The sequence below is a fragment of the Cataglyphis hispanica genome, chromosome 9 (genome assembly GCF_021464435.1).
Source record: "Cataglyphis hispanica isolate Lineage 1 chromosome 9, ULB_Chis1_1.0, whole genome shotgun sequence".
NCBI classification, from domain to species: domain Eukaryota; kingdom Metazoa; phylum Arthropoda; class Insecta; order Hymenoptera; family Formicidae; genus Cataglyphis; species Cataglyphis hispanica.
In genome coordinates, this window is record NC_065962.1 from 6,173,506 (window position 1) to 6,201,038 (window position 27,533).

At 36.9% G+C, this 27,533-nt stretch overlaps 1 protein-coding gene across 3 annotated transcripts in view; it reads right to left on the minus strand.

The window, feature by feature from the left end:
• LOC126851964 (protein jim lovell) overlaps positions 1-24,755 on the minus strand; it is a 139,746-nt gene extending 114,991 nt beyond the window's left edge. For all 3 annotated transcript variants that reach the window (XM_050596366.1, XM_050596363.1, XM_050596367.1), the window contains exon 1: positions 23,790-24,755. In XM_050596366.1, the coding sequence (XP_050452323.1) occupies positions 23,790-23,866 (77 nt within the window). In that variant the 5' untranslated portion in view covers positions 23,867-24,755. The remainder of the gene's footprint in view (positions 1-23,789) is intronic.
• Between the last annotated feature and the right edge of the window lie 2,778 nt (positions 24,756-27,533).

Genomic DNA, 27,533 nt, shown 5'->3' on the forward strand with positions numbered 1-27,533 from the left:
AAATTAAGTAACTTCACTACGGAGTCATAATAGAAAATATATATTAAAATATAAAAAAAATATTAATGTTTTAATAATTTTATCCTCATTGTTTTAAGAAAAAGAAAAATCCGTATCGCATATATTTTTATCGGCATATAATACTTATTCCAATTCATTTAAGGATGCTTTGGCTGTACAAAAAATTGTCAAAATTAAAAAAAAAAAAACATTTCTTAGATTTATTTTGTTTGAGAAATCAAATAAATCCAGATTATAAAAAAAATAAAATATCACAAAATAAAATGATTTTTGACGTTAAATGAAAATAATTGTGATTAATATTTTTCTTAATTTATGACCAAAACTTTTGGATTGTGGATACTCCCTGAAATCAACTGCAAAAAAATATTTAAAAAAACGAATAATTTGCAGAAAGAGAGATATATAATATTTTTCGTTGTCAATAAGTGTCGCAATACGCAATTTTCCATAAGAATCAATAATAACTTAAAATTAAATAATTTTCAAACCCGTTAAAAGAGAATTGTGCTCAGGTTTTGCATAGATATTCAAAAGAAATAGTAGAATGGTCTACGAAATTTTCATACTTTTGTCAATGTTTCGACACGTACATCCTTAAGTTTTATTGCGTTGTTTTTTCGATTGTTTGTGTGTGGATTTCAAAATTATTCACGTTATGAAAATCGCGGAAAAAAACAATTACAGAATCGTGAAAGTTGCGTCAAAATAACAGCTAAAGAGTGAATAATGCCGTCTACAGAAAATGAAGTATTAAAGAAAACTAGGAGAGAAAATAAAGTACCAAATATATATATATATATATATATATATATATATATATATATATATATATCATCAGGTGTTTACATGAAGAAACACACTAATTTGTAAGAAAGGAAGGGATCGATTTTTGACGTAAAAAAATATTTGTCGGAGAAAAGAAGAACAGCCTTCTCTTTCCTTCTTTTTATCGCTCGTTTAACGATACTGCATCGATGTAATACTTGGCGTGCCAACATACGCGAAAGAACCGTAATTGCCCTTCACGTCGCGCGCGCGTGTACTCAGTTTCAGGTGTTAAATTATCGTCTCGCACATATCGCAGGTAAATATAGGGTGTATTTACCGGCATGTAAACACGCGTAACATCATATCGACGAAATACCCGAAAGACGCGCACGCGCGGTATCCAAATATCAAATCAAAAGGAAGCATATACGAAATAAATATCACGTAGACGATCCCCGTGGATAAGGGAACCGCAGGGGGAACGTCGAGGTGCGAGAGGTCTTCGGGTCGTGGCCGCGGGAGATATAAATGATATCAGCTCGAAAACCTGCTCTGTGCCACCTCCCTCTATATAAATACATGTGTGTGTTTATATATATATATATATATATATATATATATATATATGTATGTATGTATGTGTTGCATGCATGTGTATGCGAGGCCGACGAAATCTTTTGATGCTCATATGTGTTAACGAGCACTTAAAAAGCCTTAAAAAATTTGCTGACAATTCAATGTAAATTCAATTATTTGTTTCATTATTTGTTTATTTATTATTTGTTTTATAGATACGGGAAAAAGCCTCAGAAAATAAGAAAAAAAAATGACATATTATATAGTAAGGATAAAAATATTTTTTTAGAATGAAGACGCTGCTTTTTTATTAAATATTGTTTATACACATATCGGCACTTTACTTAAGAGTGGTTTAAAATATTGCAACGTAACTATGAGAGATATTCGACAAGAGACATAAGAGGAAATTAAATACATATTTACTTGAAGAAGATTTGTCAAGTGTCACTTAGATATGTGTGTCACTTCCACGATGAATCTCGTATGCATTTTCTCACTGACGTGAGAAATTTTATTACGGGACACGTTGCTTTGCCGATGAGAACGGGCGTGAGATGGGATGGGAGACTAGAAGGAAGCTGCGAAAGTCGCGCACCACGCAGTTCGGTACAAAATACCACGTCGGCAAATAATGGATATATTGCCTCGGCGGAAAGATTACTACTTGCGAATGACGGCAATTTCTTTCGCGGTTATGTGTACCGTCGCCTGATGACGGGGTTTTTTCGGGTCGACCGAAGAACGCGGATTTCCTGCTGCACGCTATTAATGACTCTGCCCACTTTACGACAAAATCGAAAGAATACGACGAAATTCCCTCTCGACGACGTCGCCGGATCGAAAAGCGGCAGTCGCACGCGAGATTGGAGCGACTGCACGATTGATTCAAAACGTGAGAATTTAACGGGGATAGCCGACTTAGCGAGGGAACACGACCGATCCGAAGCCATCAATTTGGAGGGAACTCTGTAAACAGAGTGACTCAAGACATGAATAATGGTACGCTTTATTCGTGACCAATTGCCCTTTAAAGGTGCGACATCTAACCTCAAGATCAAAAGAGCGGCACTACCACTCTTTTGCGCGTAACGCGAGGAGAGAAAAAAATATTTGAGATGAAAAATTAAATCGTGAGTCGAAGAGTTGTATGAGCGAAATCCGTTGGAAAAATTCGTCGAAAAAATTTCTAACATTTTTTTTTTTTTTTCTTTTCTCGCGCCAGAGACACACGATATGTAGTTGCATGTTAAAGGATCGCGATTTCATTCACGTAGAGTCTATCTGTAGGCGGAATGTACAATTTTGAAGTGAGATAGAACGTTTATAGTCATGGAGCGTAATGTATATATACTGGCATAAAGGGATACCGGATACATAGGTATAGTGGCAAGGTGAATAAAAGATTTCTTAAAATGATTTGCCCCGACAACGTACGTATTACCTGAGCTTCTAAAGGCAGCGACGTAAAGGCTAGAGCGTCACACCTGTTGCTTCAGTTCTCAGCACCAAATCGAAGACCTCGGCTACGACGAGATACTATAAAATGGAATTTCATAAAGTGGAAGCGTTCGCACACAGTTTGCGCGCGTTATGTATTTTCACGCGATGTACACACGTGCGTATAACAAGGAGCGCGATTTTCAGATTTACTTGCCACCACTTTGATTTACCCTGATTTCGTAATATCCGTTATTTTATTGATGAGATACCGTATTTAATAGCACATTATTATTTATACACAATTTAAATAATTACATTTAAATAATTATTATATAATACAAATATATATTATTATTAATATTATATAATATTATAATATAATAAAAATAATTACATTATATATAAATTATGTATATTATTAGAAAAGGATAAAACGGAAATTCAATATGTTTCGTTATTCTTCTAATATTTAAAAACATTACTTAACAATTGTCACATCAAAAGAGAGAAAAACTAATCATATACGCCTATTTTGTCAAGGGAAACTAATATTATAATGTTATATTTCATCAAAAGCTTTTAAAAATTTCTGGAAAATATGTAAATCTGAGTTTAATATCGCGAGGAGAGTAGTTCGTTGATACGAAATGAGCGTCCGTTCGAATCCATCATTACCCGAGAGCTCCGTACGGCGTGCCTATTCTACGGGACGAGAGGTAAAAAATGTTGATGCCAGGCCAGCGTGAGGTCCGGGCTTATGCACGCTTCAGGAACCCGGACACTTCGGATTTAACAGAGAACTCGCACGAATAAACAGTCGTACCTTCGTAGGCGCTGCGCTTTATTAATGATCGTGGAGGAGGGAAAAAAAAAGAGAGGGACTCGACCCCGCGGCACGCGAGCGATTAATGTCGTCCGGCGATAAGCACGCTAACTAAGGGTGTCGTAATTAGCGCGCCGTCCCCCGGTCGCTTCGTCGTCGCGCCGACCGACGACGTCCACGAGATTATTACTCGCGTGAGGACCGTCGGTGACATAATTGAGATATATCGTGTAAAGGGATTGGATAAAACGTGAGGCCGAAGTGAGAACACGAATCGCGCGTTTCAATTACGGGGGAATCCGCGATGAGATCAAACGAGTGAAACCGGCCTCGGTAAACCGCGATTCCTAATCGCGGTGAATCGCGGGATGCGTCAAACACCGATGGATTTTTTTTCCAGCACCACAAGAAAGTGCCACTCGGATCCAAAGCCGTCAATTGACGTGAAATTTTACCAATATACGCGAGAGAAACGCGAAGAAAGAGTTTTCTTTCCAACACATTCATAAAAGACGAATATATAAAAAATGTCTATATTATTAAATATATAAATAATATAAGGCACTTCTTTAATTTCTTTTGTAAGAATTTATATATTTAGATCTCCATCTCCTTGTGTAAATAAATTAATATATTTCCTTAAAAATTTGATCGTGCACAAAAATTTTGATATAATTTAAGGATCATATGTCATATATCATATGTTATATGTCATACATCATGTGTCAAATGTCATATGTCATATGTCATATGTTATATGTCATACGTCATATGTCATATGTCGAGACATTGACAAAAGCATGAAAATTTCGTAGACTGTTGTACTATTTCTTCTATCTATGCAAAACCTGAGCACAATTCTCTTAACGGTTTGGAAATTAAGTTTGACGTCACTATTGATTTTTATGGAAAATCGTATTGTAGCACTTATTGACTATTTGACAAAAAAAAAGAAACATTGTCAACAAAATAAAAATTTTCACATATATTAAAAAAACTCTAATAAATATTTTTGTAAAACTTGATTTAGATCCACTTATTCATTTAAAAAGTTATTTAAACTTAAATTAAAAATTGTAAAAGAATATGTCTCTCTCTCTCTCTCTCTCTTTCTACAAATTATTCGTTTTTCTTTGTTTCTTGCAATTGATTTCAAGAAGTATTCACAATCAAAAGTTTTTATCATCAAATTAAGAAAAATATGAATTATAATTATTTTCTTTTATGAAGATGTCAAAAACCATATTATTTTCTACTTCAACTTTTTTTATAATTCGGTTTTATTTATTTGATTTTTCAAACAGTATAAATGTAAAAAATGTTTTTCCTTTTTTTAAATTTTAACAATTATTTGCTATTGTACAGCCAAAATACTCTGAAATTATATTGTTCATAACGATCGTGTCTACAAGTTCGATTTATCGTTCGTCGAGTTGTTCGAATGGATTTGCGTGGTGTGGAGTACCCATCGCTACGACCGTGTCTCGGATCTTTTAAGCGGCAGGCAAACCACTCACGCGGCGCAGCGGACCGCGAAATCGACGCTCACATATGAACTGGGAACGGGAGAGAGGTTCCCTCCTCTCTTTTTGCTTCTATATACCGACATCGAGACGGAGGAAGAGTAAACGGACCGTATACAGCCTCTATATATACGCTCGTGGCTTTCCGCGCGCGACCTTTTCCCTGTCTTTTAACACCGGATCACGTGTCATCTGACCATTTTTCCATCGAACTTCTCACCCCTGACCTTCTTCGCTCTGTACCGTAACTTCACCGACATGCGTTTCATTTCACAAGCTCCTTCTTCCTATATCACGTCTGTCGTACGTGAGGAATAATTTCGATCCTTTCCAAGATTTACAACAAAGATATTTAACAAAAGGTAAAAATTAAAAATTTATGAATGCGTAATACACGTAGAATAAATCCTCGACGTTCATATTTCGTGTAAGAATATGGATATCCAGAGTCGCGTTTAATTAATGATTGCAAATTGCATAGATTGCATATTCATACATATACATATCTTCATACATATCGAAACCATTAAATTACTCCGCGAAAGTAAAAAGAAGTATACCAGCTACTTCGAGAACTTACACAATCGTCAATTCCTTCTTTTTCGATGTCCCACGAATAGGACGCGGATTTGCTTAATTGCTGGCGGATCGTGCTTTATTACGTAAATTAATTTTTCCTCGTGTAGAATCGCTTAATTGACGCGAGACACCGCGCAAGGAGCACGTATCGTCGCGAATTTTCATGAAGATAAAAGAAGAAGATTGAAAGTAGAGAAAAGGAGAAAGAGAGAAGTAGAGAAAAGGAGAAAGAGAGAGAGAGAGAGAGAGAGAGAATCGGGACGATCGCCAGGCACCGCCGCGTTCGTGTCGCCTCCGCAGGGAAGGGTAGCTCGCGAAGGGGGTGGATGTCGTGGGGTGGAAGACAAAGAGGGAGAACTTTAATGTATGCCTACCGAGAGAGGCTATAAAAATCAATACCTCAAATTACCAGGCGGTACTTAATTTTCTTGGAGCAACCAACGCGCTACGCCGTCTATCCCCTTCTCTCTCTCCCCCTCCCCCTCCCCCACCCCTCCTCTCTCTCCCACATCTCCCCATCGCCAATCCTCCGGAAATTCTTCCTCCATCGGGCGAAGGGACGGATTTCGTTGCATTCACGTGCATTTACCTTCAGTAGGTCCTGCAATTACGCGGTGGGGTGGCGGAAGCGTTTGTAAATGTTAAAGGAGAAAATCCGCCATTAAAAATGGACGAGGAAGGACGAACGGCTACGCTTTCATGTACTAATGATTTCGCTACGGGTAAAAACAGATCGGAATTATTTATAATCGAGCCGCGCAATCCCGCATTTTTAAATGGTTATTGGAGAACCGAGTAATTATAGTTAGAAAAATATAAATCTCGAAGGAAATGATGATAGCGCAACATGTTATATCATCGATAGAAGTGGAAAATAAAGTAACAATAAAAAGGTAGCCCCGTTCTTCTATTATATATAAAGTTTCTAAATCGTCGATATAATGTTTAAGTTATAATATTTAATACTTAAGCTAAATAAGCAGTATGACAACGATAATAATTGTCGACACTAATGTTGCATTATTAATAATTAATATCTTCGACGCGTACTTTTTTTTTTTTAGCTCGGAAAATGTGCGTTAACATGAAGATATGTTAACTCAAACGTAAAAGCAAAGCTTAAAGACAACACAAAGAGCGTGCAAAGAATGTGCAAAGAACTGCTCTAACAGGGCGATTAGGCGCATTAATCTAAAAATAGAAAGGGATTGCTTTAAGGAAAAATTAATTGCTTAATATGCCTATATACGTAAACAAATCAAACGATAAAATAAATTTTATACACCGAGACCTTCCCATATCTTTCTCTCTAAATTTTATTGAATATAAATAATTTCCATACTTATTTATCCAAAGAAAAAATTATATTTTTTCATATTTCCCAAAAGTATTTAAATTTTCGCCTTTAATGCATCAATCATAGAATCAAATTCTTCAAATTTTCGGAATTGAAATATATTGAAAAAAATATATTGAAAATATTGAAATATATTGAAAATATATTGAAAATATATTGATAATATTGAAAAAAAGAAATACGATCTTGATCTTGAAGAGCCTTCGGTCATCGTTGGGTCAATTGGATTTTAAATGATACATAAAACGTGCAAAACATTCACACACCTATATCACACATAAATATATATATATATATATATATATATATATATGTTTCTCTCAATTATATATAAAACCGGATACTGCGAGAAACTTTTCAACTATGGAGGTTGGGGATAGCCGAGAAAAAAGAAAAAAAAAAGAAAGCGGGAGGTATGACGAAAGTATGAGGATGTTGGGCGGTAAAGAAGGCGGTAAAGAACGGTGTGGAAAAGTCGGGGGGAAGGAGGGGAGGGGGAAGGGGCGAGCAATAAAATCAAGCACCGGGGCTGCAACCCTTCCGCCGGAGTTGAGTCGTAATCTTGCTCGCTGCCAGAGGGTCGAGGCTTACGAGATCTCATTTTCTTTTCCGCTAGAGTAATTAATTAGCATTACGTTGGTGAATCGCGGGAGCCAACTTTAACACATTCCATACACTGATGTCCGAATAAACAGTTCCTTTGAAGGAGAAATTACTTAAAAGTGATATATGTATGTGTATATATGTGAGTGGTATATAACATTGAGGGAGATATGTATATGATTATCATGAGTATGTTGGTGGTAAAAATGACAAAGTGTTATATTATGCGAAGAATTTAATGTACACTTCCCTACAGAGGGTTTTCTTTTTTAAATTGTGGATTATATTCAAAATCGTTAATTAAATTAAAATTCATTAATTAAATTAAAATTTTGTTTATTTACATACAAGCTTAGCAAATATTTTATGGGCAATTTAGAATTTTTTCCGAGCAAATCCAAATACCTTCCATAAAGAAATTAAAAGTAACATGTATATTTATTTAGAAAAAATGGCGAGTATCTAGAAATGTTATTTATATTAATGCTTCGATCATCTGGATATATATGCATCTTATGTTACGTGCGCTTGTAAGCTATCTATGCTAAAGGTCAACAATGCAACGTGATTTCTCTTTACTATTAATCATCATTAGCATTGTATAATGTACGAATCATGTGATAATGACACATAAAAAATGAGAAGAAAAAAATCTTGTAATATATGACAAGGATAGATATTTTTATATCATAAACGTTTGATCAACATGTTATGCACCAATATATGTTGTGATTTAGGTTCTTACATTTTCTGCCCTTATTTCTTCATATGTTTAAAGCATAAATCAAGAGTTCATAATTTATAGGATCCATTCTAGATGGGCTACTTCATATTTAAAGCAAGAGAGGCTTAAAAATTAATATACAATCGGCACGCGACGGCTCTTCCTCTCGCACCGAGAAATCGCATCAAATAGACAAGGCCGATGCACTGACAGGTAGAATGTAGACAATTAATATTCATCCGGACTAATAAGCATCTCCCCGATTGAAAGACAGTGACTTATAAAGACACGCATCGGCGACGAGAGTTGCACGTGCACATCGCACTTGCGCGCGCGTGTAGCAGGTTGCATTCGTAGCATGCACGTGATTACTGCAGAAGAGAAAGAAAGAGAGAGAGAGAGGAGAAACGTGAATGCATCGCTCGCTGCAAGACACTGTAGAAACCGCGATCCTATGGCCCCGAACTGACCATCGCTACGTTGCGCTGGTCATGGTCGTTTCGACTCATTTCTCTCTTTTTCTCTTGTTCTCCTCGTCGTTCTTTCTTCTCCTCTCACTCCATCTTCTCCTCCATCTCGCTTACTTTCGCCCCCTTCCGTCTCCCCCTACCGTCAAGCGGATCGCGAAGAGGAAGGAGGGGGTAGACGACCCGAGAAAAGAGGGAAAACGAGAATGAGGTCTGAGAGGGAAAGTTGTCGGGGGTTGGGTGATAAATTGATAGTGGACGTGCGCCATGCGCCTTCTCTCTCTCTCTCTCTCTCTCTCTCTTGCTCTTTTCTCGCCCCCCCTAGTCCGACCGACAGACCGACAGACCAGCAGACCGAATGACACCCTCACCCTGAAGTGCCAGTCGGTGGCGGTAGTGCTGCTGATACTACTTGTAGAGTGGAATTAAATGGTTAATGCGGTCGTAAAGTCACGTAGTCCATTATGGATCGCGGGATGGGAGGGGGCAGTGGGGCATTTGCCCAATGACACTGGGTCAGAAAGGAAATTATAGCAGCAATGATCTAAGGAATATATATATACAAATTTTGTATAAAATTATTTTACACATATATATGACAAAAAATATCACGTTAACTTTTTTGTTGACGTTTAAAAAAAAGAAAAAAGTTTCTAAATAATAAATAATAAATAAATATTATTCATGTTAATATTTCTCTATCATTGTTAGTAACCTAAGAAGGACAGCTGAATAAAGAAAAAAATATTATGCATATGATGTGAAAGAAATATTAAGAACTTCAAAATAAAAGATACAATATTTCTTAGAATTAGAAAAATATTATGCAATTATAAACGGATATTATACTTTAATAAAATATCTTATTGACTGATAAGCAGAACTATTAATACAAAAATTGTATTTTATCAAAATAATAAATCTATCCTGACAAAGGCAGCTTTACATATCATATCGATTCAAATGCATACGTGCATCAATATTACAACATTATGTTACGAAAATTGATTATTATGCTTCAGCAAACAAACCGAATCCACGAGTAAAGCGAATTTAATCTGACGGGAGACAAAAACAAACTCCTGTTAAATGCGAGTAAAAGAACCTCAGTACATCTATAGAGCGTAAACGTACAAAAGCAAAATATCGCGGAGCTCGAAGTTGCCGCCGCTGCCGGCTCGATAGTAGACGCGACTTCCGTTTTAATCAGCACGAATCCAAGTTATTAAAATTCCTCCAGAATTTTAGCGGATGAATGAGCTCGATGGCCACCGACCGAGTCGACTTGGCTTTGAAAGAAAAAAAAGTTCATTCATTCCAATAGAACGAAAGATATAGCGTTCGTCGACGCTCGGCCTTCTCAGAATATCGGCAAACTAAAAAACGTTAATTTATTCAATAGCAAAAGGGCATGAAGACACGAGTGCGCCGATGGAGATGAACCTGGGCAGGAAGAAGGAAACGCGCGAAGGATACCGCGAGGATGCAGAAGGGGAGGATTAAAGCGCAAGAAGGACGAAAGGTGGAAAAGGGGCGATGTGGAATCAAACGAAAGCCTCCGGCAATTTTTCCAACGGCGGTGAGCCCGAGCTCTCGAGTTTCTCGTGACTTTCTTTTTTTTTCTCTCTCTTTCCAATTTTTCTAATTAATTATCGGTATTGATTGGTTCCCGATTTGACTTCGTAGCCTTTGGCGGCGAGATGGAAATGACCCGCAGAAATAACCGCAAGAAGCCTGGAGTAGCCCAACGAATTAACTGTCCGCGATTTAGCCCGAGTTTTGATTGAAAGAATTGTCTTGTTTTAATTTATGAATCGACGATTTTCCAATGCTCGTCCTTGTATGCGTACTGATCCAAGATTATCATAAAAGACACGTCTTTTCCGAAGACAAGAGACGAAGAAAAAATGATCAAATCTTAATTTAATCGTCGATTAAAATTCGTAAATAATCCGGTATTCATAAAATATAATCTCGGATGATGTAATAGAAATATCGTATTAAAATTATGCTAATAGAAAAATCTATTGTCGATAAAACTTCTCATTTAAATATTATTTTCAATATATTTTCTTGTGCCTGATGTACACACTGGTGGATGTCATTATAATAGGAATTTCAGGGTACTTTGTGTGTAAAAATACGAATTATATATTATTAGAAGAAAAACTACGGATATGTGATGCGTGTCTCGGCGCAATTCTTTAAACGGATATATAATTTTGAAAAATACAATTTAGCCCGTAACTTGAAACTTTCGTGTCGGAATGACGTTGAGAGCACCATGTAATGTAAATTTATCGCTGGCGCAACCAACGATTAACCATTCACGATTTTGTTCTTCGGATCAAGCCATCACGCGCAACCGGGTGGAAGTTCCTGGGAGCATAGTCGCTATACGTCGTAATATAGTGAAAGTTCCTCTCTTGTAAACGTGGTCAGTATACTGTACAGCCAAAGATTAATTGCCTGCGAAACTTTTAACCGCGAGACGGTGCGAAGATAATGCAAAGTGACGCTGCAGGGAAATATGCAAAAAAATTATATGGAGAAAAAAAAAAAAAAAACAATACTCGCTGGTCATTGTCTGTCTCGGATACCCCGCGTCTCGAATCGAATAGCGAATCTCCTAATGCAATGCATATCGTCAAAACGTTGTAACAGTCCGTTAGAATTACGATTAACATTTCACGACTTCTCGCTAGCAGATTCATCTCGCGCGATACTTTCGCGAAACGTGTAGTCGTGAGACGGTAGATCGATTAAAACAATGCCGGGGGAAGCGAAATAATGCAAATTATCGTCGTATCCGTAGAACGCACGATTAAGCATTCGCAATTCTTTTTCGTCGTTTCTACCCCGCAGTTGCAAGCGGCTGCTGGAATTTTCTCGGAGGATGGTTAGCACGCTGTAAGACGTTGAATCGATTGCCTGCGGAGGCACGAGGAGGGAAAAGAGAGCGGCAGATACTGGAGCGCGGTACGCGAAGTTAAGAAAATAAATGCACCGGACGCGCAAGACTCGAGCAAGAAAGTGCAACAGCGAAAATGTTGCTTTTCTAACTAGGTGACAGTCGCATCACGCGCTTCCAGTAAGAAGAAATTACAACTGTAAAAAAATCATCGTTTTTTTTTTTTTTTTTTTTTTTAATCAAAAAGCACCGTATAAGGCATTTTCGATGATCCTTCATATAGAAATAAAATTGTTACGAGAAACAGATTTTTGATTTTTAGAAAAAGAAAAGAGAGAAAATTAAATAATTTAAAATAATCGACTTCTTTTTTAAATCTTCAAAAAAATCAACTTTTAGTTTCCTTCTACTATGATCCATAAAATATATCAATTGCCGTTGAGGTAATGATTAAAATTACATGCGCATAATTAAAGCGACAAAACGACGTTATCAGGGCATTAATTATCCCCGGGAATAATTCATCTAACCAGTCGATGAGGGCAAATCGCACAAAAAATTCAGCGTCTGTTTCTTTTGGAGGCTCGCCCCCGCCGCAACGACGGAAGTTTCCTGGAAGGTGGTCAGTGTGCTGTAAGGCGGAGGATTGATTGCCTTCGAGGTTTCACGATGAAGTGGCACAGTGCGGGAGACGGAACGAGACGGGAGAAAGACGGGAGGGAGGGAGGGAGGGAGGGAGGGAGAAGAAGGAAACGAGGAGAGACCAAAGAGAGACCGAAAGAGCAAGTAAGGGAGACCCCGAGTAGAGTCGAAGTGGCGATGGGGTGAGTCAAGGGTGAACCGTAGGGCTGAGAATGCGACCAAGGTACTCGCGGAGTGAAGAGGAGGGGGGGGGGAAGGGGGAGAAGAAGGAGAGGCGAAGGAGGATGACTTGTGGTTGTGTGTCGCAAGATAGGGTTCGCTATATACCGCGGGTTCTGTCCTGCGTCCGTCGGTCCGTTCGTTTCTCGTCCGCTCCTCGGCTTCTAACCACTTCACCCGCTTCATCCTCTTCCTTTAAGGTCCGTGTCCGAGGGGGAGGATGGACGAGGTGGTTGCCGAGGGTGGCGCGCGCGAAGGGTTCCGGGAGATGTTCTTGCTCGCTCGTAGCTAGTAGCTTAGACCCTCGCGTGTATCATCGACTCGGTGAAATTGTGTGTGAACCCACACGCGCATTGTGTGAGTGAATATCATACGTATGTGCGCGCGCGGACCAAGATACGGACGAACATACGCCGTTGGGGGTGGCTCGCCACGTCGTATACTTGTATATGTCTGTGTGTGCGTGTATGTGTATGCGTGCAGGGCACCGAGACTCGGCTAAGGAGTTAGAAACCATCATCGTTTGTGTATGTATATATTTGTATATGTATGTGTATGTGTGTGTGTGTGTGTGTGTGTGTGCGCGCGCGCGCGCGCGCGCGCTCACTCGCCTGACCGTTTATTTCGAACAAGAGCATTAGCACCGGGCTGATCTATCAGGTGGCGCGACTACTTAGACACCGTGTGTTAATTCACTAACTCGCCAGATCGTATTTTATATATTCGTACCGATCAAGTGGCACTTACATATTATTGTATGTTATTTCTTAAAAATATGTATCAAAAAAATTTATAAAAATAAAACTTTTATGTGTAGAATATTGCAAAAGAGATATATTGATGCGAAGCTAAGAAATAGCAGATTTCAAATTTAGCTTTATTTACAATTAGATAAAGATCTATAAAATCACGGTTAAGTTGATTAAAAATTTAAATGGCTTATAATTATAAAATTAACGCATTTTGTAAAGATAGAAACTTGCATGACAAAAAAATTGAAAATAAAAATAATTGTATTTATTCTTAAATGCAATTTGCCGGCATATATTTTATAATATATTTTAAGATAAATAAAAAATAATTTATACAAACGTTAAACGCGTTTTAAAAGAAGCTTTATTTACGAGCGAAAAATCGCGAGACTATGCGACAAAAGACACACAATAATCTCTTATAGGAGAATGAGAAAGCATTAATCTTACAAATCCTGAATCAATTTGCATGTCGCGTATCAAGATTTTTCATCGCAGCCGCCATCTAGTAAGAAACTCTTCGATCCTTCTTTTTTCTTTTTTTTTTTTTCGTACAAAACGAGTAAATCCGCAATAACCGCCGCTGCCATGATTCTATCTACGGGGCGATAATTCGAGCAATCCACGACGGCGAAAGACCTCTCTTCCTCTCGCAGGAAACCGAACGCCCGCCGCGGAAAAGTAGTCAGTTCCTCGCAAGAAGTGAAAAAAGAAGACGTCCAACAGCCGCAACAGCCGTCACGAGCGATCGATATGACGGATCGACATCACCGATTCGCGCTTGCGGCAGCGCGCGCGAATACGCTTTACAAGATGACACCCGTTAAATGCCGGAGCTCCCCCGATGCGGAGACTATCGGACGAGGCATGTAAGGAACTCGGATACACACAAACGCGCGGGACGCGGACCGTGCGTCGATGTGGCTTGCACGCATACCATCCTGCGCGAAATCTCACGACAAATACACACATGTGTGGAGGAGCACAATAATTACTATAGGTAGTGGAGGTGGGTGCACCAGGTGGTAGGGGGGAGGATAGAGGAAGGAGAATGGGGATGACTTGGCCGGCAATCGATATATATATATATATATATATACACACACGCAACCATGTTACGCTGTCGTTACACCCACACGCAAAACACGTATAAACACACGCGGCTAGAGATACATATACTTGAGTTGTCGGCTCATTAATTTCACGCACAACCCGTTCCTATCGCGCAACGTTTTAATTTCGGTGAGTATGCCAATGAACAATCTCCTGAAAAAAAAAAAATTGGAAAGGGGTGGGGACGGATTTACGACTTTCATTTACATGTGACCTAATTCGTCCGGATGTAATCAATGGTCAGGACATACGAATCAGATTGGAACTCTGATTTGGTTAACTACACACGAAACGGTAATAACTCCCCCTCGTAGACTAAATTTAATGTACAAGGGAACCCGTATTGATCACGGAGGTCGAAAGTCAACGATCGTATCCATTTTAAATATGCGTCACCCTGCAGCGCTTGGCAATGAGGTCGCGTTACGCTACGCGGACGTCTATATAATGTGATCCGATGTCAAAGATTGTTGTGCTATTGTAATGCTTAATTGGATTCGCGCTTGACAATTTCAAACTTTTCACGCATATAATATTTCTCTATATAAAACTCAATAAAAAAGTTTCTCAAAGTAAAGTCTAGACATTCTAAAATTGCCGACATATTAATTTTAATAGTTTCCTAAAGAAAGATTAACGCGCGCGTGTGCAAATGTGTGTGTGTGTTCAAAATTTATCAAAGGATATATCATGAAAATTATAAAAATTTATAAAAAATTATTTTAAAAAAATTATTTAATTATAAAAAATATGAAAACTGAGAGTAAATTCTTAACTAATTCATATATTAATACGTTTATATTTTTTGCGACATAAATAAATTTTAAAAAATGATTGATAAAATCGTTTACCGATTTTTATGAATGATACATAAATAAAATCGTTCATAAAACCGTTCAAAGCATAAATAGCTTTGTTTCATAAATTTACCTCAAATGAGAATAGAACAGTATATGATTCCACATGGCACCGCCAAGTTGGCAAGGGTTAATTACAGACTCGAACTATCTCGGCACATACATTCGCACCCCGAAGTTCAGACAAGTTTTGGCGATATGTATCCAACGCCAGTACTTTCACAAGTAACAAAAATTATATTCATTTACTGCGACGCGAACTCGTAAATCTTATCGTTAGTCTCGTTCTTATTATTTTATACAATCTGTATATAAAAATATACCCGTCGCGGATAACAAACATCTGCTCTGCTTGCAATCAAAACTAGCAAATATAAAAATATTCAAATATTCAGAAAAAAAAAAATTATAAAATTAAATAATAAAAAATAACTTTCTCGAATGTGTGTGTTGTAATTACGTATTACAAATTCGAAAAATTCTATCTATCAAATATATGAAATTTCATTATCAGAGACCGAGTACCCAGTTATTCTTCTTGCAAAAAAAAAAAGAAATATTTTTGGCAATACTTAAAATTCATCGAGAAAAAACAATTTCTTCCGACAAGAAAATTTTCTCAAAACTTATGTATGAAAATATCCACAGTTTCCAAGGAGAAATCCCTCATCTCCGCAGCGTAATCAATATTAAAAATCTAAAATGTCTCGCGTATGTGGCGAGCCGGCCGCGTGTAGGGGTCGCAAGTTCGTTGGCGGGAGTCGGTTGAACCCCACGTTGCCGGATGGAAGGAGAGGACGGTGGAGAACGGGCAGGCTTGGCGAAGGGATGCCAGGGGATGGCCAAGAGTGAGCGGCGGCGGCGGCGGCGGCAGTGGCGACGGTGGAAGTGGTGGTAGTGGTAGTGGTGGTGGCACGAAGAGGAGGTGGAGGTTCTCATTAAGCAGCCCGGGCACCGCGCGTCGGGGGTTCAAATAAGAAGAAGAAGCGCCGTTGGAAGAAGAAGGGAGAAAAGGAGAAGAAACCAGTAAGACTAAGACACAAGGGTGGAAAGGGGGAGGATGGCGAGCGAGCAAACGAGCGCGAGCGTGAGCGCGAAGAGGAAGCGTCGAGGGATACAGTGAGGGTGGAAGAAGGGAAACGCAAGGGAGATAGAGTGCCAAGGGGGTTGGGGAATTATCAGAGCTCGCGTTCTCCTAGCGCGCGTGAGGGGGTGCCGGGGGGAGGGGGAGGGGAGATGGTACCGAGGAGGAGGCAATATGGCCGCTACTGATGAGTGATGCTCGTAACCCTTACTGCCATCCATCCCCGACAGATCCGTCAGTCAGTCGGATCTCTTAACGCACTTCGGAATTATGCCTGCCACGACCCTTCTTTATCTTCATTGCCGGCATTGTCCTGCCGGGAAAAGCGCGACGTCTTTAGCCCGCTACGTTTCCACCGACTCCGTACATTGTCTTCTTAATTAGAGGAAAAGTTTCCACTGATCGGGACCATCTTACTTTGAGTTCTTTTCCTACAAGTCCCGCCCGCGAGTTGCACAGAACCTGCCGCGTTTTTATTAATTATTTCTAAGGAAGCTTTGTCCATGACAGAAGGATTAGTACATGAATAAACGAGCCGATCGAAAAATTTATTGCAATAATATGCAAAGTTAATGACGTGTATATTGCATATATATATACATATATACATATATATATATATATATATATATATATATATATATATTTCTTTTATATATGTATATATATATATATATATATATGTATATATAATTTAGTTACAATAATATATAAGCTTACTATAAATTTTTTAAATAATTGGTTATTTAGTGTCCTATATATTAATTTTAAATGAATTTTTTTTATATCAAATATAAAAAAAATAGAGTCAAACAGCTATATTTTTTCTGTTTACTAATTTTCCATATTTACTAGTTTTCCAAATAATGCATAGTTCTTGTTCACACGTAAATTTATTCGTGAAATAGTCCACCGTCTATCTGAAGATGTTAGCTTTTATGCTAGTATCAATATTTAAATTCAAAGAGGGGAAAGTTTGTTTCATAACGAGGAGGAATGATTAACTCTTAATTCTCCTTTGCAATGTTACTACCTTTAGATAAAAAACTTAATAAATATCATAAAAAATTATAAACTGCATTGATGATAATTAATTCCCGTATCTCGCGAGTGAATCTCCCAATCAAACTATTTCATTAAAATTTATAATTACCCGAAATAGATTCCAAAACTCGTTAGAATTTCGAACCCGTTGCTTTTGATACTTGATGCTATATCGAATACGCGAGTGTATATGGGCAATACTGAACAACGTTCTCCGAAAGGCGATTTCTTTACGCGAACGTCGTAATCTGTGCCACTTTCCGCCGCAATCCGTGGGCAGTGAATCAAAACGCGATATCGCCGTCGCTGCTATAAGCACGGAGAGTCTTTATACCCCATGAAGCGATCGAAACTAATTGTTAGAGTTACGTTCGGAAAATGATAAAGATTTACGAATAATACCTGGGATAAAATTTATTTAATAAAATATATTGTACGCTCTAAGTATGCATTAGTAACAATTACATAATACGCACAATTATTTTATAGAGCCTCGTACATTTCGTCGTGTATTTCATAAAATAAACATAAAGCTGCATGGTGTTGATTCAGTGATTTGTTTACGATCGATTACGAAAGAAAATAAAAATTATCTCATCTGAAAAGTTACATTCCGTACGCTTGAGGGTTGCATTCCCGCGCGAGGCGCAGATCGCACGCCGCCCTTTAACGACCGAAAACCGTAGGGCCACGACATACAGAGTATATATACACCAGATCCGTCGACGAAAGGTATTAAGAAGGTACAGGCAACCCCTAACCTAACTGCAGCAGCCCTTGGACTGATCGTCCTCCTTGTCGTTTCCTCTTCCTCTCCATCTTTCTCTTACCACACATACACACACACACACACACACACTCTCTCTCTCTCTCTCTTTCTCTCTTCCTCTTACTCTCATTTCGTATCCCGTGGTCGTCTTACTCCATGGGCCAAAGTTAAGGGTAGTCTCTCTCTTTGTCTCTCCCTTCCCCCCAATCTCCGCGATCCCCGCGTCGTACGCGCGTGATACACGGACGAAGGACATGCGTGTGCGTGAAACCTCGCAAGACGGACAACGGGGTTGTTGGGCGGATGGCGTCGTTGGGGGATGAGGACGCGAAGGAGACGACGGATGGTGGGTCGTGAGGGGGGGGTGAGGAGTGCCAACGGAGGGGAATGCAAATTAGAAACGCTTGGGCAGAAAACGGGAGGAGGAGGAGGAGGAGCAGCAGCAGAAGGAAGAGGAGGATGAGGGCGGTCGGGGAGGGAGGGAAGGGTGGCGTGGGAGGACAGAGGGGTATATAAGAGGTGGTGACTGAGGGTGGTGGCCAAGGAACTTCACTTATGTAAACCGATGTGATGGTGTGCGCCGGCCGCTACGCGCACACAATGTACACATGAAATTCGTAGAAAGTGAAAAATTGTGGGCGGTATCAATTATAAAGATTTATCAAAGTGATAAAAAATAAATATGTCATAATATTTGTTAGAAATAATGATGTAGAGTTCACATAAAAAAAAAAAAAAAAAAACTGATACTAGTAAAAATAAATATTTTTTTTTTCTCTTTCTCTTTCTTTATCCCTTTTTTAAAATTGAAATATTTCTGCTTGAAAATTTATAATAGTAATTTAGAATTTTCCACGCATAATTTCTATAACGTACACAATAATGTCGCGATATAATCCGCAATAGTGTCCACGAATATAGATCGAATGCAAATGCGAAATCTATACGTTCAACAATGTTTTACGACCGCGATTCTAAGTTTAGACAAGTTAAATAAGCTTTTCGAGTCCACGTTCTTTATGACATCGATATTAAAATGTATCGAGTCCCTATACATTCAATATACGATTTATATATCTTTCGATATGCTTGATATCCACATAACTCATGCTTGCAGTATCAGCGAAAATATGCAATCATTTATTTTATTTCTCCTATAAATTATTCAAATTAGACGAAAACCACGTAATTGTGGATCCAAAGTCCATTTTCAAATTCTCAGCACGGTATAATAAATGTTATCATAATCGTTCTTTTTAGAAATTTGCAACAGGTGGCGACATGTATTCTCGGCTCTCAAACAATCTTATAACACGTTGCACTCTATTAATATTATCTAATATTATTGTGTATAAAATATCTACGTGAACATAGCTATAACTTATTTTCACGCATATAATCTTTGAAAGATAAATGCACTGAAACAAGTTCTATAAGATCTCTACAAGATCGTTCGATCGTCAACGATCAAAATTTAAACCAGCTGTGCGATAAGGAGGAATATCATAAATACTTAAAATACTGTATTCCAAACATAGTGGTTGACACAATGTCAGTTTGACATTTCGATTTTTCTCTTTCTACTTTTTAATTATAACTTTCACTTGATAAGGACCAAAACCATATGGTCGAAACGTCGTGATATAATAATCAAACAATAAATTGCCAGTTTGGTCGTATAAACACTTGTTTATTAATAAATACTTAAAGTTAGTCGCTAGTGAGTTGTCTTATCCGGAGTTTGAATCATAAGTAGATTTCAAGGCTACCCCCTTCGACACACACTCCGAATCTATTTTACTCCATGAAAGAAAAAGCTTCTTAAATGCAAATATAGCAATATAATATTTATGTCTGAAGGGATTGCCTGATCGATCATTTCTCATTGTTAATCTTTGCTGTGCTCGACAATGATTTACGAAAGTCTCCTTAAAGTCGAAGGTCTCGAGTCAGAACTTGCACACTTGCTATGTAATATAATGACCAACTAAGATTTTGCTATAAAGCAAAGAATGGTGTTGTATAAAAAAAAAAAAAAAAATCTTATGATATAAGATATATAAGATTAATGAGAAAAAATGAAAAGGGAGAGAGAAAGAAATTTTCTTTGATACTAATTGCATAAATTCGAAAAGATTTTTTTTTTTTACTTCATTTCATACATTTCAGCAAATAAGTGCTAGATATAAACTTTAAACGCAAAAAAGAGAACAAGTTAAGAGGCAATAAAAAAACTTGATAAAGTTTACAATTCATTTAAATAAGTTAGACATTAACTTATGTAATTGATCGTTAACTGCAATAATCGCTAATAATTTATATAGGATCAATGTCTTGAGCCTATGATAAAAACGCGAGCGTTCAGAAACTTCTTCGCCGTCGCTAAGAAACAAAGCGTTCATCGCGATCGAAATTAATCTCGTATCGATTATGCGAGTTGGCGCGCGAGAGTATACGACGATATACACGCGAATACACGCGCCGCGGCCCCACGTGTCCCCCAAGGCAAGCACGCTCGCGAACACACACGAAAAATGGTTGGGGAATAGAAAGGGAAAGAGAGACGAGACTTGCGTGTCGCTTAAACTAGGAGGGCGTGGGGAGGGGGAGGGGGGAAGAAAGAGGGAAGGACCGGTCTGCAAGAAGATTCTTCCAGCTGGGGGGTAGTAAAGGTTCGTGTGCAGGGTAGATCGGGGTAGTCGGGTCGGCGAAGGAGAGCCACAGGAGGACGATGGTGGCTGGAGGTGAAGAAGGTGGAGGAGGGGGCGAGCGAGAGCCGGGGGCCGCCGAGGGGTGAGGAGGGGGATGCAAGGGGGAAACCGGCGAGAACTGGAAGAGGGTGGTGGAGGGTGAGGTTTAAGCAGTGGTGGGAGTGGGCCGAGCTAAGACGCGTAATGACGCCCTGAATCAATATGTGAGGCACTGAGATATGCATACGAACTAAGACAACCGCACACCAACCAGCGCCACGGCTCCTCTGCCCGGCGTCGCGGCACGGCGCGGCGAGGCGCGGAGCGGAGCGGCGCGGAGCGAAGCGGCGTCAGCGCCGCGGCGCGCAAAAGGTGGGGAGAAATTAAAGACGAAGCAGGCACAAAAATAACGACCCACCGGCCGTGCACCCCCTTTTCCTTCACGGAGCCACCCCGCGCGCGCTACCACCATCTCCCACCGACTCCCCTCCCACCCCACCCCACCTCTCCGCGCGTCTCTCTCGCGCCACTCCCGACCGCTATCCTCTCGTTTCGTCCCCCCCGTCCCCCTTCTTTCCATCTTTTAAGCTCATTCTTCCTTTCTCTTGTAAATTCGCCGTCCTCCTTCCTCGTTTCCACCCTCGAAAGACGTGACTGCGACGACGAAGATGAGACGCGGCGGAGTCGCGGGACGACGGCGGCGGTCTCCGTGATGCAAAAGATAGTGGCCGCGACGCGGCAAAGAACACGATCGGTTTAGTGGATCATTTCGATTGACACGATGTCCAAACGAGGGACTAGACAGAGGGGCTTTCTTTCCGAGATGCAGTTCGCGTCGATTAATCCGCGTTACACCGCGAATCCCATCGCGTGGTACATAGGAATATAAACTCTATTACCGTAAAAGCACGTACGGAAATACGCGAATAACGAACTCGCAACTCCATATGGACCGATTAACGATGAGTAGCTGCAATAAGAAATTCTGTTCCCTGTTTATTTTTATAATTGAACCGTAGAGAATGATGGAAACTCGCGAATAATATCCGCGACAAAATTTATTTAATAAAATGTATTGCGCGCTTCTATTATACATTATAATGTTATATAATAGTTTCAATTATTTTGTAGATATATTTCTAAGTAATATAGCATCTCTATACTAAATGACATTTTCACCATGTGACGTCATTCTAATAATGCATTTCATATGATCCGTATAATAAACGTAACACTGCATTGCGTTGATTTATTGTGAGTTGTGAGACCGATTACGAGGAAACGTGTTAGTTAAAATAAAAATTATCTAGACGATTTATATTGTAAGCAAACACGCGCCTATGCACATATACATATATACCATTATAAAAATAAGAATGATATAAAACATCACAAAATACCACGCAATGATATAAAAATAAGACCGATAAGAAAACATATTATAATTTCATAAAAATATATTATTAAGAAACAAATTCATTTAATTCATTTAATTTTTATTTATTTAATAGTTTATATCAAACAAACATTAAGAATTTATTAAAGATAAAAATAATAGAAAATTCTTAATAGTAATTTCTTTCTCTTCCCTATATAGTTTTTCAATCTAATATTATTTTATTTAATCTCTCTCTAATATATTATTATATTGTACGTATTTTTTATATAATGCATGTATCATAATGTTGATAAATATGATACATTAAAATATCATATTCGTCTAAAAAAAATTAATAAAAATAATATTCCAGAATATATATGAAAATTATCCAGAATACATATGAAAATTTTTTTAATATTTTAATAACTGGAGAAATATATCTCACAAAGCAATTCACATTCTGTGCAAAAATCATGCATAAAGAGACAAAATTTGCATATTAAAAATATTTCCATGTATTTAGATTAACGAATAAAATAAAATTTAATAATCGGCATTTACATTTTATATTTTATATGTACGTAAAAATTACAAATAAATAAAATTTACAAAGTTTTGTCTCATGATAATGTAAGGACATTATTTATTTATCTTTATGTGAATTTAGACGTTAAAAAATGTCTCTCTCAATATGTTACAGCTCGCAAGTAAATTTATTGCTTCAGATTCTGATCATTATAGATTGTTTACTACATTAGTAACGCCATCTAGCGCACAAATAAATTATCGACTGTGCAATGCTAAAAATATTTCTCCTATGATATTACCTAAGGAGCACTTCAACTTTTAGGAGAAAAGAATATGGAGAAATATAATTATAATATATACAAATTAATTTTGAATATATTTAGAATTATTGTAATAAAATCATAACCAATATTTTTTAAATAATTAAACAAAAATAATTTGAGCACTTGCTTATTTATCGATCAGTGATAAGAAGATAAGTAATAAAAGTATCTCTTTGTGAATATCATTAATTAATAATATAATAATGTCATATATATATCTTCAATCATTCAATAATTTCATAAATTCAAAATATTTTTTGCTATTTACATTAATACAATAATCTTTCTATTGCCTATGTTTGCAAGAAAGTTACTAAATAAAATTGCATTTTTTTATTTATTTATTATATTTATTTTATGTGTAAACAAGAAAAAACGTTTTCATATCTGCGGATTTTATTCTTTTTAAAGCAAATAAGATCTTTTGTAAGTAAGAGATACTTGCTATTCATTCTTTACGCATATATTTATTGTAAGAAAGCTAATATTACGCGTGAAATCAATTTCGAGCACAGCAAAACATAAATATCCCACATAATTATTATCGTGGGAAATAAAAAAGCTATGCAGATGCAATAAATACACTCACCAATTGCAGCTCCGAAATTCCGTTAGGCGCTTCACCAATTCCATCCCGATCTCGTGTAAAATTAGTTGAACAATCATTGTTGCACTCCCGATCGCTCGACATTCTACTTGACACTTCCGTTGACAGATACACTCGACACTCCCGATCACCCCATATACACTCGACACACCCGGTCATTCGATATCGCGTATTCGGCACTCGTATTCCGTCAACGACATATGTATGTAAATCTATTTCAAGCGACGCCTTTGGCGGGAAAAAGGAACACGGCCATCTTGCCGGCGATTCACACGACGCAGCACCGAAAACGAGTCGATTTACGATCGAGCGATGATCGCGAGGACGAATTAATTATTCTTATTTCACAGGCGACGCAGATACATGCGCGTTATACACTCGAATATTCCTTGGATCGGCACTTTGTCAGAATCACGCCAAAGATTGATGTTTAATACGCACATGCGACGATACGTTGTTTACGCTCTCGACGCCCCACTAGAAATGACGGTTAATCGCGCCGCGCTTCACTTTAATCTCCCGAATTACGCGTTTAACTTCACGCCACCGAGGAGTGTGTACACTTTACTGCCGAACAAATGCATCGAATATGATTAACCAATGAAAAGAAAGCTTGATCCTTTATCGCGATCACTCATTCAAACGAGAAAACACGAGTAACCGCAAATAAAATACAATCCTAATCAATAAAAAAAAAAAAATAATACGAAATGTTTAATCACTGATTTGAAAGCAATTACGAAAATGTTACGTTTCAATAATCCGTTATCATTGAACTGAATATTCATTGATAAAATTCGAGTTTATTATCGATTAAGTTCCATCACTTTGTAAATTTGGAAAAGATCAAATTACTTGTCCAATACACGATTTGTATTATGGCTCTTTCGACAAACTCGCATTTGCTCCTCGTAATTGTTATAATGCTATCAGCAAGACAAACGTGTCTTATTGCTGCGCGCTCCAAATCGGACTAAACCCAGTATGACGCATTATATTAACATACGGTAAGCTGCGAGTATATAATAAACAATGGTGGGGGGTGCGTCATCAAAATATTTACACGACAACGTCGTTTGGCCGAACGATTGAGCAGCAGATGATTTATTTATCTGTCAGACATTCTTATCACTTTATGCGAAAAATATATTCAAGAATATCATAAAATATATGTCATTTATCGAAAAAATATAATATATGACTCATTAATATATGACTATTATTAATATATTGTTTATACTTGCGATGATCAATATTAAGAGAGTTATAACGTTAATATTTGCATGTGTAATTTTTTATATTATATATATATATATATATGTATATCTTTACGTGATAAAAATATTGCAAAAAGTGTATAAATCATTTGGGAGTTCAACAACTGACGCGAAATTAATACGAAGTTTCATTCAAATATTGCAAAATATATAATTTTATTTAATTTTAAAATATATAATTTTTATTATTATTAGCGATTGTAATTTATTTATATGACGATACGTTGCAGCACAATACATTGGAGGAAACGGTAAATTATGCGTGATAAATTATACTTGTTATAATACAGCAATGTGCATAATGAAAATAATTGATTGTCATGAGGTTAAATATTACTGCGAAATTATCGATCAATTACGACACATTGTAGTAACATGTACTTTGCAAGACGCGCGCGTAATAAAACCGTTAAAAAGATATTACATTAAAATATTATTTTGCCTATAATTGATGTGCTATTACCTGATAATAGTAGATAATATAAGAAGTTTCTTTACATTGAACAAAAATCTTGTTGACAAGAGACACGTTCAATAAATTTGAATCGCTTTTTCTCAGCAAAAATATTTTTTATAACTACATATTTATACATTTTAATTTATTTTATTACTTCATAAGTATTAAATAAGAAATATATATATATATATATATATATATATATATATATATATATTTCTTATTTAATACTTATGAAGGAATAAAATAAATTAAATTAAATAGTATATATATATATATATATATATATATATATCGGTCTTGGCAACATAAACATTCGCTATTCACGGCTTTGTTATCATTCATATGGCGATACTTGAAAATAATTGTAGTGGGGTGAGACGCTCGAATTCCTTTCCTACGTGTTATCATTCGCACGACGACACTCAAACAGTAAAGTAGCAGTGCGAGCCGCTCCGTTAAATTTATTTCCTAAACGCGAGCGCGACAAGTATCGACTTAATTTGATAAGATTAATAATTAGTTATCTTTAGCATATCTTAATTAATAATTATAATTATAATTATAATTATAATAATTATAATATAATATATAATAATTTAATATTATAACTAAACATAATTATATCGCTACAATAAGTCTTTTAGCGCGTATTTCGAGTGATATACACATTTAATCGAGACCGGAATTAATATCATAAATTATTGTTTTGTTGCGATCCTTATAAGCAATAATTATTTCTTTAAAAATATTTAAAATGAAATGTATTTCGTTCGATGCATTATCCCTCGATGGCATGATTCGGATTAAAATTATCGCGCAATTAAACAATCAAATCGTAAAATTGAGTAATTAACGAAAGACTTCGTGATGCATCAATCATACAATTAATATATAATCATAATTTGAAATATTTTATACTTTAATACTCTGCGTATACATGTATATAATATGATAGTACGTAAAATATTTCGGCAACAACTTTTCAATAACATAACGTTCGGCCTTCGCGATCCTATTGTTTACGTTTACATATATGGTCTTATCATTCGTACGGCGACATTCAAAGAGTAACGTAGTGGTACGAAACGCTGCGCATATTCTTAAATACTTTTTTTAAATGTAGATTTTTATCTACATTTCTATTCTTTCAAATATAATTTCACGTTATACGTATATAATTTTCTAATATATATATATGCTGTCATCGTGCCGCGGACGGTTTTCGCGAAATTTGAAAGTGCGGGAGTGTCGTTGAAAGTATTGCGCGTACAAGTGCGGAAGTATCTTTTAATAAAAGTGCGGAAGTGCCGTTTAAAGTATCGCGCGTGTGAATCAACCTGAGAGGAGGAGGAGGCTTAGGATAGGCATCCTGCACCAGCGGAGCAACCCAAGAGTGAGTATTATTATTTTTATATTAATTATTATAAATCCCGCACATGCATTAATTCGATTCAATCATTGTTTGAATAGTTTAAACAAAAGAGACTCTACTATAAAAGTTTTTATTTAAAATAATTTTTATTTTTAGATATTATAAAATTATTTCATATTTATAAATCTTCTTATTATTATACGCATCGGATATAAAATTCGATGCGCACAATAATAATTTTTTGAAATATTAATAATTATTTTAAACGTTGCTATAATTTGGATTTTATATTTGTGTGTTGCAGACAACGTAGCCTCAAGACCAAATCTCCGCTGTTGCGCATCAGTGCCGGTGAGTGATAAATTTTATTTTATTTTGAGGTGACGGATTTGTAGATATTGTAGATGCAAATGTAGATTGTAGATTGTAAATAAATCCGTTGCCTCAAAATGGATGGGCTAGAATAAACGCAATCAAATAACTTTTAATAGACTTTTTAAACATATATTAAAACACATTAGAAATATAATTTAAAATATAAATTAAAACAAAAAAATTGAAAATAATATAAAATATTTTTTCAATAGAAATTTTATTTAATTTATTTAATGTAAAAG